The sequence below is a fragment of the Pipistrellus hanaki genome (genome assembly GCF_964339955.1).
Source record: "Pipistrellus hanaki genome assembly, chromosome: 6".
Lineage (NCBI taxonomy): Eukaryota > Metazoa > Chordata > Mammalia > Chiroptera > Vespertilionidae > Pipistrellus > Pipistrellus hanaki.
The window spans coordinates 29390257-29411626 of record NC_140508.1 but is presented as its reverse complement, the minus strand read 5'-3'; the positions used below and the strand labels follow the sequence as shown (position 1 = coordinate 29411626).

General features: G+C 45.1%; 1 protein-coding gene across 3 annotated transcripts in view; it reads right to left on the bottom strand.

The window, feature by feature from the left end:
- Positions 1 to 14277, bottom strand: part of FERMT1 (FERM domain containing kindlin 1) — a 35188-nt gene extending 20911 nt beyond the window's left edge. The window contains exons 1-6 of one of the 3 annotated variants that reach the window (XM_084887866.1): positions 14100 to 14277; positions 10964 to 11135; positions 9306 to 9539; positions 5084 to 5230; positions 3632 to 3845; positions 1185 to 1287 (exon numbers count right to left, since the gene is read on the bottom strand). In XM_084887866.1, coding sequence (XP_084743992.1) covers positions 1185 to 1287; positions 3632 to 3845; positions 5084 to 5230; positions 9306 to 9539; positions 10964 to 11114 — 849 coding nt within the window. In that variant the 5' untranslated portion in view covers positions 11115 to 11135; positions 14100 to 14277. Of the gene's footprint in view, positions 1 to 1184; positions 1288 to 3631; positions 3846 to 5083; positions 5231 to 9305; positions 9540 to 10963; positions 11136 to 14099 lie in introns of those variants that run through there. The other 2 variants (XM_084887864.1, XM_084887865.1) reach the window with 2 other exon arrangements.
- Positions 14278 to 21370: the final 7093 nt, after the last annotated feature.

The window sequence follows — 21370 nt, the reverse complement described above, 5'->3', positions numbered from 1 at the left end:
ACTCACAAAGTACCACATATTATACAACCCCATTTATAGGAAATGTCCAGGATAGGCAAATCCATAGGGACAGAAAGAAGATTGACTGGTGCTTGCCTATGGCAGGGGGTTGGGAGGGAAGGAGAGTGGCTCCCAGTGGATAATGAGTTTCTTGTTAGGATGGCGAAGGGGTTCTGAAATGAGACGGGGGTGATAGTTGCACAACTCAGTGAATATACTAAAAACCACTCACCTGTACCGAGTAAATGGGTGAAATGTATGGTATGTGAATTATATCTCAAACGACTTATAAAAAATCTAAACGTAACCACTAAACCTATTTGGAGGAAACATGAAGAGAACACTTTTGTAATCTCTGAGTGAGGATGGCCTGTTCATGGAGGAAATGACGGAGGGGAAGGCTGTGCCACCAGGGGCGGTGACACTGCTGTGGGTGAGAAAGGGTCTGCATGGGACAGGTGGCCTAAAGCAAGCCCGTCGAACACGTGCCTGGCGGTAAGGACATGGATAGAGCAGCACCAAACACCAAGCTGGACGGGAACAGTACGATGAATCGCCCTGTGCACTCAGAGAAGCAGTGACCCGTTTATATTTTCTACATTTGGCCATGTATCTGCTGACTCACACCTGCACAAAAGGGCCAGTCAGGGCCAGGGAGAGGAATCAATTGTCTAGTGAACTTCAGGTGGGAGACACACACCTCACATGGGTCCTGGTGACTAGTGGACCTTTGTTTACATAGATGACCCCTCTTTCTCATGGCCAAAGACTTTTTAGCACCCCCGTGAGGAGTCTGCTGTGCGCCATCATGGGGTCCTGGTTTACTCATGAGAACCTGCATTTTACCTAGACCCTGACAACGCCTCCTTCCCAAACCCTGAGCCCTCCGGCTCCCTGAATAGCTCTCTTCTTGTTCCTTCACTCCTTTGAAGGGAGAGGGGCAGCACACTCCTGCTGGGCACGAATACCCCCAGGGACTCTCACACAGTTGCAGCAGCTGACCAAGCTCACTGGAACCCAAAAATGCAAATCAGAGAGCAGAATGCATTTACTGGTCTAACTCGGAAGAGGCAAACAGAAGATTACACATGTTAATCCTAACTTTGACGACTAAATGATTCAATTGTATACTTCCATGGATTCACATTTTCAAAAAGACAGAGAATAGAGAAAGAGTATCTTACTTTGGGATTCAAGTCAAAGAAGGTGTAGTATTTAAATCGTAACAGCAGCTGCTCATCCTCCTGGATGCCCTGCTCCATGAGGGAACGCGAGGAGTCCAGCCAACTGCAAAACAGCAGGATGTTACAAAAGCCGATCAGCTTTATACATGTATGTTACAGCGTTATAGAATATGTTTACATGTTATCCATGTTATATGTAATATATGCATCCTGTAATGTATGTTATATATACTTACATCATATACACATGCATACACATATCTCCTTGAACAAAATCGGAGTAATATGACCAAAAACCAGTAAGGGAGAGGACTTGAAACTAGCTTATATCTATATTTTATCTTACAGCTTTCCCAATGCTATGTATCTGTGTGTATATATATATTTATATATTATTTATTTATTTATTTATTTATTTACGTATCTCGTTGACACTTTAAAGTAACCCAGTGAAAAAGCCTGAGAAGTTTTTACTTTCTCAGTTTTATAGATGATAAAGCAGTCTCAGTGACATTCAGTAATATGCTAAATTAAGGAAGGTCCTGCGTCTCATGGTGGAGCCAGAATGAGAATCTGCACTTGCTGACTGCCCGCACAGCCTCTCCTCTACCCCAGGTGACTGCCCGCACAGCCTCTCCCCTACCCCAGGTGACTGCCCGCACAGCCTCTCCCCTACCCCAGGTGACTGCCCGCACAGCCTCTCCCCTACCCCAGGTGACTGCCCGCACAGCCTCTCCCCTACCCCAGGTGACTGCCCGCACAGCCTCTCCCCTACACCAGGTTACTGCCCGCACAGCCTCTCCCTTACCCCAGGTGACTGCCCGCACAGCCTCTCCCCTACACCAGGTGACTGCCCACACAGCCTCTCCCCTACCCCAGGTGACTGCCCGCACGGCCTCTCCCCTACCCCAGGTGACTGCCCGCACGGCCTCTCCCCTACACCAGGTGACTGCCCGCACGGCCTCTCCCCTACCCCAGGTTACTGCCCGCACAGCCTCTCCCCTACACCAGGTGACTGCCCGCACGGCCTCTCCCCTACCCCAGGTTACTGCCCGCACGGCCTCTCCCCTACCCCAGGTGACTGCCCGCACGGCCTCTCCCCTACCCCAGGTGACTGCCCGCACGGCCTCTCCCCTACACCAGGTGACTGCCCGCACGGCCTCTCCCCTACCCCAGGTGACTGCCCGCACGGCCTCTCCTCTACCCCAGGTGACTGCCCGCACAGCCTCTCCCTTACACCAGGTGGTCTGACCCAAAGCTGGCTCTATCTAATTGTCTAGAACTTTCTGTATTTACAACAACATTCTGTATGGCCCTGTCCAATAGAGTAGCCACTAGCCACATGTGGCTACTGAAGATTTACATGTGGCTAGTGCCACATTTCAATTTTAATTAAATTCAAACTTAGATGTAAATATCCACATGTGGCCAGTGGCACCTATACTAGATAGTTTAGTCCTACACACACAATGGGTAATGGTGAGAGGTGGAGGGATGGAGATTAAACATTAACCACAAAACCAAGTGGGCATGAATGTAACACTGAATGAAAATGTCTTGAACTTTTATTAAATTAGCCCCCAAGATGCAATCTCCAGCCCAAAGGTCTTGGTCCAGGGGGAGAGACCACGCCTCCTAATAAAGGAAGAGAGTGACGCTGGGCAAGCCAAGTATGAGAACAGAGCTACAGAGAAGTGACCCATCTTGAATGGTGACATCTACAAAGGAGAGAGTGTGTGACTGGGCCTTAAAGGATAAGCAGGGGCTGACTGGAAAGCAGGAGAGGAGGAGAGTCCTGGGGTGCACCATGGGGGCGGGGTACACAGTAGGACAGGAAGACAGTGCTGGGCCAGATAGCACAGGCAGTGGAATGCTGCCCACAAAGCTGATTTTATTTGGTGAACAATGGGGAGTGAAAAGAATCAGTGGTCTGAGACGTAGTTTGAGTGTGTCTTCTGAGCCCACTTGAAGCGAAACTGAAGGACTTGCTCTACTAAGTTCTACAAGGTTTCTAATTCATCAGAAACATAATACATTAACATGATGAGCTATAACGCCTGAGGAGAGAAGCGGCATTCTACAAGGCAGTATGGGCAGGTCCCCGCTTGGGTCTCCCCCTGACCCAGGGTTCCAACCCACTGAGGAACTGCTCGATTTCCCATAAAATACACTTTGCATACCTCAGGGGGAAAGAATTCCTATTCACATATGGTAAACCATTGGGTTACCCAAACACATAAGGGACGTCACACTTTATATGTATTGAAATGACCAAAGGCCTTATTTTTTCCTTTTTGTTGCTACAATCAGTCCTGACTTTTGCTAACAGTGTGCAATCCCCGGGCTCTCTAATTTAAAAAATAAACAACCTCTCCCCATCACTGTGGCATCTCTCTTACCACGCCAGTGTCAGTTCACAGAGAAGCGACACGGAGCCACATCCTTACCCTGCGTTAAGCTTGGTTTTATCGACCAGAGACCGAGACTGGTACATCTCAGCCAGCGCCTCCGGGGACCGTGGGGGTTGGCTGAAGGCGAGGATGCTGCAGTTTTGTTCGGTCAAAGGGCTGTCGCTGAACCACGTCATGGTGGATGACACCGGCGTTCCGTTGACGGGGTCATACGTGGGAGTCATGGTTTTACTGTACAAGCCGGGACTTACTGTAAGGCAAAGGGGAACACACACTAGGATATGAGATTCAGGGAGCAGAAACGTCTGGAAAAATATAAGTACACATTGATGACACTGAAATAGGTTTTGAATTTACATAGTTGTAAATTTAAAATAATCAGAGAAGTCATGACTGATGGGGGAGGAGTTATACACAGGTAAAGCGCTTGCCTGAAGGGTTAGCTACTGAGAACTTGGGAACTGACAGGCTGCAAAAGCTTCCACAGTCAGCCCACGTAAGTGTGGGAGACTACATCCTCCTCAACAATTCAAAATTCCTCTGCTTTAGCTGTGAGTTTTCACGCTATTAGAGAACCAGAGATCTCACAGAATGTATGAACAGACTATATTTTGGGCAAGTTCTTTAAAGAAATAGCAGCACTTGCTAATTTTAAGAACCCAGCTAATTAATGGTCTATATATCATCTGCCTTTATGTTGCATATGAAAAATGCAAATAGTTCCTTTTATTCTTTGCACTGGAATATACTATGTAAGCAAACCCTCAAATGTTGGAAACAAGCCAGCTTCTTATATTTTTATATAAAAAGAAAAGAATGAAGCCTTTCTAGAATTTTTACCTTTACATGTCCAGTGCAAAATTTAAATGGGATTCATAAAAAAATCACATGAAGATTGCACTAGGAAAACAGAAGTATATTTGAGTGATCCAAATAATCTGTTTCCTCCCTCAAATTCACAGCCAGTTCTACTACATAATACATGCAATTAACATAATGAGCTATAAAGCATATCTTGTCAAAAAAAATTGTTAGTTCTAAAATTAATTGGATATCCTTTCCTCATCATAGGACTCTTGCAATTTTAGCCCTTCTTTGTTTGGAGGAAAAAGGAGAAGGGAGGGACGAGAAGAAAGAGCAGAGGGGAGGAGAGTTCCTGGGATGTAAAAATTGAAGTAACTCTTGTCCTGGCTGGTTTGCTCAGTGGTTAGAGAGTTGGCTCGAGGACCTAAGGGCCTCCGGTTCAATTCCCAGGACAGGAGTGGGAGGCAACCAATCAATGTGTCTCTCTCCCATCGATGTTTCTCTCTCACTCTGTTTCTTTCTCTCTTTCCCTCCTACCCCTCCCTCTTTCCTCCATCCCTTCCACTATGTCTAAAAATCAATGAAAAAAATAATCTTGAGTGAGGATTAAAAAAAATAAAAAAATAAAAAACTCTTGGCTTTCAGAATAAATTAAAACAACAAAGCACCTGTCACAGTTCTTACCTGGTGGCCCAGAAGTTGTTGGAGAACTCTCCAGGTTTAAAACGTCTTCAATTAAGGGCTCCTTATTATTCTTGTCTTTCTTCTTCTTCTTTTTAAAATAGTCACTAGAAGGTTTCAACAAGGAAAGTTCTTCTGGTCTTCTAATATCTAACAAATAAAAAAGAAATAAGAAAAACTGAAAACAAAACAAACAAACAAACAAAAAAACGCTGTTGGGCACTTGAAACCATTTCTCAGGAAATTCCGGAGAAGTTATAGAACTAGATTGCACTCCTTTTTAAAGAAACAGAAAGGAATGAGACTCCCCGCCCCCCAAAACCTATAAGGGTACAGGGAGGTCAACTTGTTGAGGGAGATTCAATCTAGTAAAATTTCCATTTTGTTTTTTGATTTATTGTGAAAATATTTCAAATGTATCTAAAGCAAAGGGAATAGTATAATGGTCCATCCATGGATTCATCACCCAACCTCAACCAGAATTTTGCTATTCTTATGTCACCTACTTATCACCAATTTCCCCTCCCTCCTTTCGTTGCTTCCTTCCTTCTTTCCCCCCTTTCTTTCTCCCCTCTGCCCTCCCTCTCTCTCCCTCCTTATCTTTTTATTCAGTTTTTTAAACAACAGCCGAGGGCCCCACCTTTTTCTTCATGGATCACAGATCCAGAGGGCCCTTTTCTTACCCGATGCCCAGCTGCTGCTTTCATCCCGGTGGCAGACAGCCTTGGCACCTGTCCACCTCTTCTTGGCCTCACCCTTTCAGTGCACTCTGACTACTAATGGCAGCTGGGACATGTGTCTGCCTATGGGCTTGCTTTGAACACAGGAGGCTACACTGCCCAGATACAGCGCAACGAGCCACAGAGTTCAGAGAATGAAAGCTCTCCAAGAGCAGCCCTGGTGACGGGTGCGTGGCGTGTTAACACCCAGCTGCCTCGGCCCTTGGGTGGGATGGCTCTGAGGCATGTCTCTGCTGGGACAATCTCTTTTTTTTTTTTTTTTTTTTTTTAAAGTAGAGAGGCAGTTCCATTTTATTTTATTTTATTTTTCAAAATATATTTTATTGATTTTTCACAGAGAAGAAGGGAGAGGGACAGAGAGCTAGAAACATCGATGAGAGAGAATCATCAACCAGCCGCCTCCTGCACACCCCCAATTGGAAATGTGCCCGCAACCAATGTACATGCCCTTGACCGGAATCGAACCTGGGACCTTTCAGTCCACAGACCGATGCTCTATCCACTGAGCCAAACCGGTTTCGGCTGGGACAATCTCTTATTGGTGGCCTTCTCTGACTAGTCTCACATCCCCATTCGTAATCAGTGTTTCCCATCTCCCCCTTTACCCTCCCCCCCCAAATAAATAGATATTTGCACTGGAATCCTTATCTCAGGGTCTGCTTCTGGAGAACTGAAACTAAGAAGATTATCCCATTTCCCTCCATTAATGAAATACATTTATCACTGCCATTAACCGCACTGAGCTGCTATGATCCCAGGGAAAAGCCAGGGGAGGTGATGTTAGTCTCTGGGCAGCTCTCCCGGAGGTAAGTGAACTGATTCCCCCCACTTCTCAGCTCAAACGCTGCTTCGTGCTGAGGCTGAGGCTGGTAGTTCAGCTCAATTCTCTCCCCAGTAACCAAGGATGTCTGATCATCAGTTGCAGCATGCACCTGTGACCACTTCAAATGCATAAGTTATACACAAAACCCAGAGATGAATCAAGATGTCCAGTGGTAAACATTAGAAACAAAACAAAACACCAAATCAAAACAAACAAAACCGTATCTCCAAGCCTAATTATTTGCCTTTTCTTTTCCTTGGGGGAAAACCCATCATTTTGGTGAATTTTATCTACCTTCTATTGATCAGATAGAAAGAGGTTAGTAGAAATGCCAGTTGGGCCTTTTAGAACCACCACGAAGATGTATAATCTGGAAAAGAGAAGAACATCTGACGGTTTCCATTTACTTCAAAACCTCAAGTGTTTGGTTCCAGGTATGATGTGTTTCCAGTCTACTGTGAAATTTGGTCTAATTTAATCATTCATTAAGTCCCACAAAAAAGAAATGATTTTCAAATCCTCAATAGAATGTTACTGAAAACAAGGTGCCTGGTGTTTGCCACTTGCTCACCATGCAGCAGGGGCACTATGGAACTCATATTTCTTTTCTTTTCTTTTCTTTTTTTTAATTGATTTTTTACAGAGAGAAAGGGAGAGAGATAGAGAGCTAGAAACGTCAATGAGAGAGAAACATCGACCAGCTGCCTCTTGCATACCCCCTACCGGGGATGTGCCCGCAACCAATGTACAAACCCTTGACCGGAATCAAACCTGGGACCTTTCAGTCCACAGACCGATGCTCTACCACTGAGCCAAACCGGTTTCGGCTAGAACTTATATTTCTTAATGGGAGGTTCCATTCGCTTGTCACTCACGTTATTCAACAGCTAATGTGTGCAGGCATTGTGCTCGGTGTGCTCAAATAAATAAATAAATAAATAAATAAATAAATAAATAAATAAAAATAAAGGTTTCTCTCTTCACCCTGTTAAATACCATACCAGCCTCCAATGCCCAATACTGGCATTCCCAAGCCTATATATACTATTATACTATTTCCTTTTCCCCTACTATTTCCTTTTAACATCTTACTTTTTACATTTATTATTTATGTTCTGTTTCTGTAAGCTTAAATGTAAGCTTCAGGAGGGAAGAGATTTTGGGCTACTTTTCATGACTTACATATCCTTAGCATTCACCAAAATGCTTGCCTAATTAATACATGCTTGTTGAAGGAATGAATGAGCAGTTGATAGCTTCCTGGGGAAGACAGATCACTCATGTATACATTGTATATTAATAGATTGTTTTCAAATGCTGCATCTTAGCCTTGGGACCAAAGAATTTACCTATACCCTTTAAAAAAAAAAATCTCTCTCTATAAAACTCTAAGCGACCGGTTGACCGCTTGACCAGTCGCTATGATGCGCACTGAGCCTTAGGGGGCAGACACCCAATGAAGGAGCTGCCCCCTGGTGGTCATTGTGCTCCCACAGTGGGAGCACCACTCTGCTGACTGGTGCCAGATGCCAGGCTCACAGCTGGCGAGCACAGCTGTGGTGGCTCAACCCTCTCCAGCCTCCGTGGCAGTGGCAGCAGGCACAGTGGGGCCAGGATGAGCAGGAGCGGTGTGGCACTGGGCCAGGCTTGAGCTCTTCCCTGGCCACTTGCCACTTCACTCACTACTACACCCCTTGGGGGATGTTGGACTGCCAGATTGGCTGAAACCAGAGGGGTCCCGGATTGTGAGAGAGCACAGGGCCAGGCTAAGGGACCCCAATGGTGCACGAAACCTTGCACAGGGCCTCTAGTATAAAATAAGAACACCCTCACAAGGCAAGGTTTGCTACCACTAAGAAGTCCCACAAAAAAAGAAAGGGTTTGGGTGATTGGATGATGCTGTCCTTAACGGCTGTTAAACTTATGGTATGGTATCCATTTAAAAAAATATATATTTTATTGATTTTTTACAGAGAGGAAGAGAGAGGGATAGAGAGTTAGAAACATCGATGAGAATCATCGATCAGCTGCCTCTTGCACACCCCCTTCTGGGGATGTGCCTGCAACCAAGGTACATGCCCTTGACTGGAATCGAACCTGGGACCTTTCAGCCCGCAGGCTGACACTCTATCTACTGAGCCAAACCGGTTTCGGCAATGGTATCCATTTGTTTCAATCCATAATTAAGTGTACTTTTCTGTGTAGGGTTTTTGTGGATAGGGCTATTGGAGACAAGTGTTAGAGAAGCAATGAAGACATTATTCCACCATCCTCTCAAAACTAATAAGGGTGCATTTGGCTCCAAGGTGATAATGATTTAATGGAACTCTTTTTTTGTTTGTCTTAAATATAATGATGATTTACTCTGGCTAAGAGAAATGAATTTGGGGGATGTAATGGGTTTGTTTCTTCTGAGTATAAATCTCTTTTGAAGCAGTGTTAAGCTTTGTGGAAATGAATCTGAAGTATCTCAATAATGTCCCGGTGGGATTGACTCCACTTCAGTGGCTCACATCCTCAGAACTGGGTTTGAAAAGTGCTTCCTAAGGAGGGCAGTACTCTGGAAAGCCAGCCACTCGAGGCAGGCAGGGAGCACACGGCATTTTCCTGCCCTCCTTGGCCAAAAGTCCAAAGGGTATGGGGGCCCCTCCGGGGTACTCACTCAGGGCTTTGCAGATATCACTGACCGCTTTAAACACCACAGCCGAGAAGCTGACTCGCAATCTCACCGTCTTCACGTTGGGCAGGCGCAGGCGAAGCATTTTGTGCTGAGGGGTGAAGACAAGCTTTGCATCTGCCTGGACTCCGCATTTGTCCAGGGTCCAGTGCGTTTTCAGGAGCCAGCAACACTTTTGTTCCCACCAAAGGGCAAAGTCTGACCAGTCTTGGGCTATGTCTGCAAAGATAGAAAACACAGCGAAGTATATAAAACGAGAGGGAGGGCACTCCAGACAATCCCACCGTGTGCAGAAATGGAAACCAAAGGGCAGGTCTTCAGCGCCCCATCTCCCGGTGGAACCCAAGGCTCAACAATTTTTGGCTTCTCTTCAAAGAGTCTAAGGCAGGACAGGTAGAAAATGGACTGAATCTTACTATCACTGATACTTAAAAATACCGTGGAAGGAGCAGAAATACACAAATTCTGTTCATATTGAAATGCTGAAGTTCTCTTCCTTCAATCTCCCAGTGCCATGGATGGTCCCTTCTGGGAAGGCCAGGAGCACTTTGCTTTGTTTAATCAAGATAATTTCTCCACTAGACATGCCTCCTTCTCCCTTGCCCCTCATCACAAGGGAATATCCACAGCGCCCAATCAGAGCCCGCATGGAAGTTGTATAAAGTTGACACGCCACTCGTCTCGGTAATGCCCAGCTTTTTTAGCAGAACCATCATATTCCCAGTTTCCAAAGTGTCTACACTGACATCAGAGCTGAATATTTTCTGAGTGTTAGCACCAACATGGAAACTGCCCCTTTCTTCAATGTTGGCATCCAAGTTGAATCGTTTTCCCGCATCAATGTTGGAGTCAATAGTCAGTGTTTAATTTGCTAACTGAAGAGCCACCCGTGTTGTTATTTACTTTGTAAAAATTGATTTCTCTCTCTTTCCCTCTCTCTTTTTAACTTAGTGGCTACCTTTGGCGGGGCAGTGACAAGGAGGGGTCAGGTACGGGACTGGGGTGGGGGAACAAGTAATGTTCTATTTCTTGACCTGTGTGGTGGTTACGTGACTTTGAAAATTCAATGAACTTCCTTTCTCTAGTGTCAACGAAGAGCCCACACCCATGGCCTTAGAAGATAAAAATAAATACAAAGCAAACAGAACATTATTAAGCTCTAGGTTGATCGTGTTGACTCCTGATGTGAAACTCAGACCCTGAGGATTTCTCTTTCTCTGTTTCAGAAGAGAGAGTAGCAGATGGTGGACATGTGTGAAAAGACAAATTAGCACCAAGTTGACTTTATCACTGAGCAATCAGGCATTAACAGGAGTCCAGCACCTTTGAAAAAGCCTGCGGTCACCCTAGATATCACCGGTAGAATGGGCTCATTCCTGTGGAAACATGGCATTTTTATCTACTCGGAAGCTTTAGTTTGTCACCAGGGACTCAGATTTTTACAAGGGTTGTTTGGAGCAGGTTAGTTTGAGATTCTTGCAGGGCTCCTTAGTTCTCTTCTTCTTGGGGGAAGGGTGCTTGCTTTCTGGGCCATAACCAAATAAATGATCAGAAAAATGTAGGTGATCAGACAACTTAGATCAGTGGTGATGCAACAGAGAGGGTTTCAAATGTAGAGACTCCAGAACAAAACAGGAACTTACTGATCTGTTCTACTAACTTGAGCATCACTCCCCCAATGTGCAGGTCTCCGGACACTCTCAGAGTGACGTCCTTCTGCTCCTCTTCATCCGGATGGTCCACGCGGACCACGAGCTCCCAAGAAGCAGATGCAAAGTCATTGGCTGAGAGCATCGTGGCAAATGCAGGTGTCTGCTGACAGAGATCAGAACATGAGAAGGAGACCCTGCAGAGCAAAATGTTTTTATGCTTATTTTTTTATGTTGGCCTCATCTTGAAAAAAAATCTGCAGCATTCTCAGTACCCCAGGTATTAAATTCCACATCTTAATTTTAAAGACAAGAAAGTATTATGCCAAGGGTCTCAAGCCTTCTAAATTTATCTTTCATTTCTCCCAAGAGCACTTGGCTTTTTATTTTCTGTGCCTGCCCAATGCGTCAACCTTCATTTTCCCTCTCTACTGACTTTTCTTGACCTTCTCTGAACTATTCTAGTAACCTGCAACAAGTCATGGCAATCCTTGATGATACCTTTAAAAAGAATCCATTTTATTAAGTATAATTTGCATACAATAAAACACACAGATTTTAAATGTACCATTGAATACATTTTGTTGTACGAAAATTATACCTTAATAAAGCTGATTTTAAAAGGATGCCATTAAAATCTTTATGCATTATTATATTCCTCCTATAAATATTAATGACATCTTCCAGTATGAAAAAACAAAAATAAAAATATAGCAAAATAGTGTCTATTTCAGCTAAGCAGTCTCAAGGGGGTAAGAGGAACACTGGAAAGCAGTTTTGGCAGAACTGAAAATATTAGCTCTCTGTTAGTTTTAAGTATGTTTTTATTGATCTTAGGAAAGAGGAAGGGAGAGGGAGAGAGATAGAAACATCAATGATAAGAGAGAAACACCAGTTAGCTGCCTCCTCCGCACCCCCTACTGGGGATAGAGCCCACAACCTAGACATAAGCTCTGACCGGGAACCGAACCTATGACCTCTTGATTCATGGGTTGACTGGCTCAACCACTGAGCCACATTGGCTGGGCTCTCTGTTACTTGTAAACAGAAAGTGAATGATAATATGTCACCTGGCTATCTAAAGATCTTAAATCAAAATCAGTCATGTACGTGATAACAAATCTTTTTCACTTGGCTAGGTAAAGACAGCTTATGAGAAATCCGTGTTTTCATGGATTAAAACATGGCCTGTTTAAAAAAACAACATCGGTGCACTCAAATTCCTAAGAAAGGGCTGATCAAACCGAAAGTGCCCAGGAATCCCTTCCGGATCTCATGAACACGCAGGTTCTATCCAGCAGGTCTCGGTGGACCCTGCATGCATCACCAACTCTATGTGATGCCAGTCTGTGGCTCACCCTTTTGAGTTGAAACAGCTCAGTGAAACATGAGGTCTAGTTCCTCCCTCCACCTATCTAAATCAAGATCAAGCCAGGGACTATAGTGACCTTTGAGAAACACTGTTTTTAATAATAATAAGCAATAATTAATCCACCAGGGTCACACCGGTTTGGTGTTTATTTGAAATTGCTCATAATTGTAAGCCTCAGAGTACCTCGAAATACACAATGCAATTCTGAATAGGCACAGGACAGATTTTTATTTGTTTGAATCAATTCAGAAGTTCAGAAGTAGCTCCTAATGTTTTTATGACCAGAAGGATGCCAGTGATATAATAATGCTTGCTCCTCCCTGTGCAGATACTCGAATATTCAAACCCCCTGCTGGGGCAGTGCCCTGCTGTGGGTATATCAGTCTTAACTACCCCCTTCCTCCTCATCAGCCTCAAGTACTGCTTATTATATGCTTACTGGGTGGTGTATTCTGTGTTAACTACTATTCTTGTGTTGTCTCCGCCCTGTCAGCAATCCCATTTAGAAACGAGGAAACCCGGGATCCGAGAAGCTAGGCAACTTGCCAGAAAGCACACAGCGAGTTAGATGGTAGAGCACAGACAGAAATCTAGATCTTTCTAACTTTAAACTTTTAGCCACTACCCCAGGACACATCCTTGATACTGCTGCGACACCAATATGAAATAAAACTCTTAAGAACACGTGAGCTAAACTCTCCGTAGCCTTTACTCAGCATTTCTTCTCACCTAAATATTTATTCCCCAGTGAGGAGACAATTCAGATATCACCTTCACAGACAAACTCATAACAGGGTATTGAGCGGTTTGACGTTAAGAGCTTTACAATTTCTAAAATGCTATGACTTGGAGTTTAGTCATTTAAAAACGTTTTGTCCATAAAGAAAACAACCTTTCTTTTAAGGCGAGTCCATGAGCAATCACACATAAAGGTCTTTTCTTTTCTTACCTGGGCAATCAAAAACACTTCGCATTGAGGCAACAGATGGTGTGATTCCCTCACAACAAACCCAGGCTAAAATTAGACAATCTGGTTTTCCCACATTCCTACCCTATCTTCCCGCGCCTTCATTTTTACTGAATTTCTCATCGGCAGCAAGCTGCTACTTGTGGAGCCGAGCAGCGAACTTCAGCCGTGAAAGGGCATCTTTGAGACCAGAACAAGAGGCAAGGCCACCTGCAGAAGTGCCTGCTGGGGTGCAGCCCAGCTGCCTGCCTCCTCTTGTCCTCCAGAGAAAACGCAGGAACAAAAGTGAGACGGAGGGATAAGGGGGGTAGGCAGAAACAAACAAACAAACAAACAAACAAACAAAGAAAACAAGGAAGGCAGACAGACCAGAAAACGAGACAAAGGATAATAGATTGATTAGACAGACAGATGATAGATAGGTAGAGAGAGCCTCCATGCTCCCCGTGGAAGATGAGTGTGATTTTCGGAAGGCCTGTCTTTTGTCAATTCTGCAGGGTCCGGGGTCCCAGGTGGATAGTGGGTAGGTGGAAACCCCGCTCCCCTTCTCACTCCCCCCCCCCTCCCACCATGAAGGCAGCACCCGGGCTGGACAGTTTACTTTGCGTGGCGCGCTGTGCCGGCTGCAGAAGGTTGCCGCACCCCAAGGACCTTATTTTTAATTCCACAGCCATTGAAGTGAAAGCGCGCTGGAGAGAGTCGGGGGCCAGGGGTCCGAGGGATCGGCGTGGCCCACCCTCCCCTCTCCACCGACCTCCCGCCCCCTCTCGCCCCAGCCCCTGGGCACCCACCTTCTTTCTTGGAGCCGGCGGCGTGCAGCCCGGCAGACCCGCACGTGGAGGGGGCGCCCCTAGAGGCCGGGACAGAGGCCACCCGGGCGGAGTCGGGGGCGGGCTCCGGGGGCGCACGGCGGCGGCTGCGGCTCCGCGGGGCTGCGGCGGCCGGGGCGGCTGGCGGGCGCCGGGGGAGGATGCACGGGCCGGGGCGGGCAGGCGGGGGCACGCTCAGCGCCGGGCCTGCCGGGTCTCGCTCCCGGGGGAGGAGGCGCGCTCCGCAGCCTTTTTAAGGGCAAAGGGTGGTCCAAGGGCTGCAACGCGGCGGGAGGGCTGCGGGGCTGGTGGGGGGCGGCGGGGTGTGCCAAAGGGGAGCGTGGGGCACACGCTGACTCCCTGCTCCGATCAGGCCACCTTCACCCCGTCCCCCTAGACCGCCTTCCGTTCTCCCGTTCCCCGGGCTCCTTCCGGGCGAGCACAGGCTATGAAAGTCCGGCCCCTCTCCCCTGCGCTCCAGGGACACCCGTCACTCCCACACCGGAGACTCCCCGCCCCGGGTTGGAAACCCCCTAAGAGCCTGTGATCGCAGGTGGGAGAAACGAGAGCGGGGCGTCTCTGAGTCAGAGGCTGATGTAACCCCCCTGCCCACCTCCCAGGAGGGTGAGGCGCACCATGGAAGACCCCGGGGAACCCTAAGGGCGCGCCCCAAGCGGAAGTCTGGGGTGGCTCACCCCAGATTCACCACCCAGCCCTCCGCCGCCGCCGCCGCCGCCGCCGCCGCCGGCTGGTCACCTTCCTGTCGGATTCACTTCCCCAGGGAGCGGGAAGGGTGGGTGACCTCGGGGAATTCACACAGCCTCTCCACGCCTTCTTCGTTCACGTTATACACATTGGTTGAATGTTTATTTTGTGCCAGGCCTTGAGCCGAGAGCGCAGAGGATACGCTGTTTTGAAAGCAGACATGGAAATCACAGTGAACTCATCTGTGAAATGGGTGGAGGGATGGATGGACTGCGCACTTCCACTCCATGGAGAACCTCATGCGGTTTAATACAGGCTTTCGCGATTCACATCAAGTACACAGAGCTGCCACAACGTAAATACAAATGTAAAATGTGGTGAAATTTAGAATTGGAATCTCCTTATGTTTTGCTTCTACTTCATCATAGTCATTATTGTCGTTTTGAAAGTATTTTACAAGGTTATTTGAACACCTGTCAGCACATAATGAAAATCTGAAAACGGAATAAAAACAACAATATATATATATATATATACATATATATATACATATATATATATATATATATATATATATATATATATTTCAGAGAGGAAGGGAAAAGGAGAGAAAGATAGAAACATCAATGATGAGAGAGAATCATTGACTTGCTGCCTCCTGCACCACCACGCCCCCCCCCCGTCCCCCCCCCCCCCCCCCCCCCCCACTGGGGATGGAGCCTGCAACCCAGGCATGTGCCCATGGCCAGAATTGAACCAGGGACCCTCAATCCGAAGGCTGATGCTTTATTCACTGAGCCAAGCCATGCAAATTGACTGTACCTTCTATAGGCCCACCATCTAATCAGGTGTGATTATGCAAATTAACCTCATCACCTCTGACAGCAGAGAGGAAGGAGCTCCCAGCACAGCCAGGGAAGAGGGAAGCATGGCCTGAAGGCAATTCCTAAGGCCTGTTTGGCCTTCATTGCAGCAACCCTGGAGTAGGCAAGCATGGCAGCAGGCAGCACCCAGCACAGCCTCAGCGACCCAGGAGCAGTGAAGTGCAGCCTGCAGGCAGCACCCAGAATGGTCTGCTTGGCAGTTGCCTTGGTGTGGAGCAGGCAGGCCCTACAGAAAGCAGAGAACCATGGGGAGAGGGCCCCAGGGGTCCTCAAACTTTTTAAAGTGGGGGCCAGATCACGGTCCCTCAGAGAGCTGGAGGGCCGGACTATATGAACTACTAATTCCTACTGTAACACCTCGGCTGCGCTCACTGCCCAAAAAACCTGGCGGGCCGGATCAGACTCCTCTGCGGGCCGCATGTGGCCCGCGGGCTGTAGTTTGAAGACCCCTGGAAACCATCAGTAGGACATCCCCTGAGGGCTCCTGGATTGGAGAGGGTGCAGGTCAGGCTGAGGGACACCCCCCCCCCCCCCCCGCACCAGCACGGATTTCATGCACCAGGCCTCTAGTTATATATATGAAAGAGCACATATTCTGAATATACAGCTGATGAACTTTCATGTAATGGACAAATTTGTATATCGTTTTTAAAGTGTTTAATTGAAATATATGTATTTATTATATATTACACTAGAGGCCCAGTGCACGAAATTCATGCACAGGGGTGGGGATGGGGGTGGGGGTGGGGGAGAGTCCTTTAGCCCGGGCTGCACCCTTTCACAATCTGGGACCACTGGCTCCTAACTGCTCACCTGCCTGCCTGCCTCATCATCCCTAACCAATCTGCCTGCCTCGTCTCATCATCCCAAACTGCTCACCTGCCTGCCTGATTGCCCCTAACTGCCTCTACCTTGGCCCCCGCCACCGTGGTTTTGTCTGGAAGGATGTCTGGAATGATGTTCAGAAAGTCGTTTGGCTGTCTGGTCTAATTAGCATAATTTTTATTTTTTTATTATAGATATTTATTTATGAAAGAGTACAAATCATGAATATATAGCTGATGAATTTTCACAAACTGTGTATTGAGTGTCCAGATCAAGACACAGGACATTACCAGTCCCCAGAAGTCTAGTTCCTCTTCTAGTTACTGCCATCTCCCATCAAGAGTAACCATCATCTTGACTTCTAACTCCCTAGAAGGGTTTTGCCAATCTTTGTGCCATATATAAATGCCATCCATCGGATGACATGTACTATTTTGTGTCTAGTTTCTTCTGTTCAACGTTATGTTTTTGAATTTCATCCATATTGTGTGCTCTTGGATTTTTTTTTTTTTTTTTTTTTAAACTTACTACCTGTGAAACAGGTAAAATCCATCCATTTCCTAGGGTCTCAGGTTAGAAGTAGATTAAGAAATGTATTCTGGACTTCAAAATTGCATATATACATAAATAAGCAATACTCATCTTTTTTTCTTCATCTTAAAAAACAAGTACAACCAATACTTAGAGTAAGTTATTTAATTAATCTGTACATACAAATCAAGCAATGAAGTAGGTTATTTATTCACTCAGCCATTATTTTCTTGTGACATAAACTTCATACTATGCACTGAAAATGTTAAGATGAACTAGCACAGAGTTTATCTTCAGATCATAACTCTGATGCTAAGGAATTCAGAAGTGGGCCATCTTTCTGTAGGTGTGCGGACTGGTGAGGAGTATGACAAAAGGCTTCAGAAAGGAGGTGATTAAAAAAAAAAAGATAAACCTTATTTACTTATTTATAGAGAGGAGGGAGAGGGATAGAGAAATAGAAAGATCGATGGAAGAGGAGCATTGTTAATTGGCTGCCTCCTGCACACACCCCTACTGGGGATTGAGCCCACAAGCTGGCCCAAATCAAACCGGTGACCTCTTGGTTCCTGGGTCAATGCTCAACTGCCGAGCCACACCAGCAGGGCAAGGAGGTGATTAAAAAAAAATAAATAATATATATATATATATATATATATATATATATATATATATATATCATTGTTTTTTTTACAGAGGGGAAGGGAGAAAGATAGTTAGAAACATCGATCAGCTGCTTCCTCCACACCCCCTACTGGGGATGTGCCTGCAACCAAGGTACATGCCCTTGACTGGAATCAAACTTGGGACCCTTCAGTCCCCAGGCTGATGCTCTATCCACTGAGTCAAAGCAGTCAGGGCAAGGAGGTGATTTTTGAGATGGAATTTGAAGTGTTGGCGAACAGCTTGGTAGTTGCCTGTAACATTCTGTAGTCTCTAGAAAACTGTTAGGTATCATTGCGTCTCAGTTACCAGAGGTGGAGGATAAAGAGAAGCTTTATCTCTTGAACTCAAAGTTTTACATGTGCAAATATTAAACAATAACTATTATCAGATACCCATATCCTGGAAAACTGACCTGATAGTATCCTCAAAAGATAAGTTAGTCATGTTTGCATTATTATATGGGATGTGAGTAGATAGGGCTGGACAAGAGCCATGGTCATGTTCTTTATTCACTGGACAGAAAGGGGAAATAGACAAGGAGAGGGACTTTGAAAGTCCCAGTTACTTTACTTGTTAAACACAAGCAACTTCCTGTAACACCTTCCCGCTTCCACTGGACGCACCCTCAGAATTTAAAAAATTCTGTGTTAAAGAGAGGAGAAAAGAGGAGGAGAAAAGAGGAGGAGTTTTTTTTAAATTGATGTTTTTATTTGACAAAGTAGCATTGTCCAATGTACGTTTTTAAACTGAGTATTTAGCTTATAAACACACCGAAAGTTTGGCAACTAAGAAATGGCAGCGCTTGCGCTTGTGTTTATGGAGAACATGTTGCGTTCAGTGCAAAGAAGCAGAATGTGCCTAGTATAGCTCCACCCTCCTTTCCAGCTGGGTGGATAACAAGCACTTTCTATGCCCAGGCAAGTTCTATAATTTTCTGCTTGCGAGGGTGGAGAGGGTGTGTCTTGATGTATCTATCCACACTAGATGAAGAAGGGTGAAGAAGAGCAAAGAAAAGTGAGAAGGCCTTGCTGGAGGCCATGGTGCTGGTGTCACCGTTGAGAATGAGAGGAGCAAGAAAAATGGTCTCTCTCTCCCCTCTTTCTCTCTCCTTCCTTTGCATCCATCTCCATCAAAGGGTACAAAGGATCATACCTGGTATAGGATATTAAACACTGATAATTAAGTCTTCCACCTCTCTTGATTATAAAGTTTCCTTTCTTAGAGAAATCTGTTATCATTTTCCTTTGAAACCTTCCAGAGGGTTTATGCATTTAGACTAATTATGCAGGGGATAGTATTTTATAGATACTGTCTTGCCTTTTGCTTTCTCACTTTAAAATACCTCGGTAATTGTAGTGGATATCAGTCATATTTGTGGCTGCCTACTATCCTTGAAAAGTCCCAGTCTTAAATCAGAACTCCAATTCCCAAGATTTCTTATAGCCAGGACATGGGCCTACCTCCTAGATTTTGTTGCTTAGATGCACTCAGGCACAGCTTTAATTTGGAAGTGAATGAAATGTGGAGAGAGGATGTACTTAAAGTTTCTATCCAATAATCATAGGCAAGAACCACTGATGAATTTTAAAATTAGTGAGTAAAAATATGATGAGAAACAGCATATTTGTAGCCTCAAAATATCTCCCTGCTAAGTATTTGTCAATTATACAGGGAAAGATAGTAACATGAACGAGGAGGAAAATGCAGATATCACCTTAAACAAGTGATCAAAATGAACATACATCATCTGGAATAATGCATATTGACTTCACACACTTCTTGATATGAAACACTGAGAAGGAAAATAGCATTACTTCCATGTTGTTCCTGCCCAAATTATATAACCTCAATTTAATTGTAAGAAAATATCAGACAAACCTATATTGGAGGACATCCTATAAAATAAAAGCCTAATATGCTAAGTGTCCAACTGATTGATTGTTCAAACAGTGGCTATGATGCACACCGACCACCAGGGGGCAGACACTCTGACCGGTAGGTTAGCTTGCTGCTGGGGTCCAGCCTATCAGGATTGGGCAAGACAGGCCTGACATGCCCTGGAGCCCTACTGCGATCCCTCCCTGGCCTCTAAAATATTTCTTCTAATTTATTTCCTTTAGTGTGCATGACTCCATGCTCCGGGCCTCTAGTTCTACAAAATAAATTCTTAATACTCATCATAAGTGTCAAGGTCATGAGAGACAGAAAAACTGAGGAACTGTCTCAGATCAGAAGAGACTGAAAGACATGAATACTAAATGCCATGTGAGATCCTGGACTGAATACTGGAACAGAGAAAGGACTTCAGTGGGAAAGCCTGTGAAATTTGAATAGGGCAGTAAATTAGTTAACAATATTCTATTAACACTAATTTCCTGGTTTCTATCATTGTAATGTGGTTATGTATGATGTTAACAAGAGGAAGCTGGGTGTAGATTCTTTGTGTACGGTTTTTGCAATTTTTCTGTAAGTTTAAAATTATTTAAAACAGGAGGTTGGGAAGGAGGGGGGAAGGGAAGGAAGGGCATAGGAGCATATCCTAACCCTGAAGCAGCTCACCTAGAAGGTAAGGAGGATTGGAGGCTCTGGAGCCAGCCATGACCTTCCAATGAGTGAAGGGAGGGAAGACGATGTACAGCTGATTGTTCTTGTAACCCACATTTTTCAAACTGGGTGGGCACTATTCTTACCCCTGGCAATGACTACATAACATCATGTTTTCAAGTTTTGCGGGTTCATGAATCTGTGTTCACCTGCTGGTACTGCTGATACTTAATAGATCAGAGGGCTTGGGCATGTTTTGGTTTGGTTTTGCTCCTATAAAGTAGGAATAATAATACCCACCTCATAAGGTCCTATGAAATGAGATGATGTTTGTTTGTAAAGCTCTCAGGACAGAGCCTGAAACATGGTAAATGTTCAGTAAATAGCAGGGTAATAAATACATAAGAAAGAGTGGGGGGTATTCTCATCTGATAAAGAGGAGGAATTAGAGACTCCTAGAATGTTGCTTCTCATGACAGGGAGGTAGAACTGCACTCACCTGTCCTCCCTTGCTCACAGGTAAGGGAGTTACTTATAGGAATTAATTTACTTTCTCAGAATGTACCCCAGGGAAAAATGTGATAGTTTATACCCATGTTAGTGAAAAAAGGAACATTCTAAGTGATTTCCTGCTAAAAAAATCCAGAATGCTGAGAGTGATAATGATTGCATTCCTTTATTTTTCTGAATCTAATTTAGTCTATTGATTTTTGGTTAAAGATGGTTGGCCAGCTACTCATATTTACCTCTTCTCTCTAATTGAGTCCCTGATAAAAATAATAGTATAGGAACAAAAGTATATAAACTTACAGTGACAAAGGTAACAGGAGAAAGGCCATCAGCCAATGAGAGATTTTAAGAATTTTCTAGAAGCTAGAAAATTGAATAAGGAGTGGCTTGTAATGAAGCAGGACAGTGAAATTCATAGTCTAGGAGTATGTGAAAACGGGGGTGTAACTGAGGCTTTTTAGAATATTTTCAGAGAAACTCAGGACTTGAAAATGCCAGGTAAGACAGAAAGTGGAAATGAGCTGTGTTGTCAAAAATAATGGAATGGATAGAGTTTCTATACAGAACATAATTCTCCCATCCCACCAT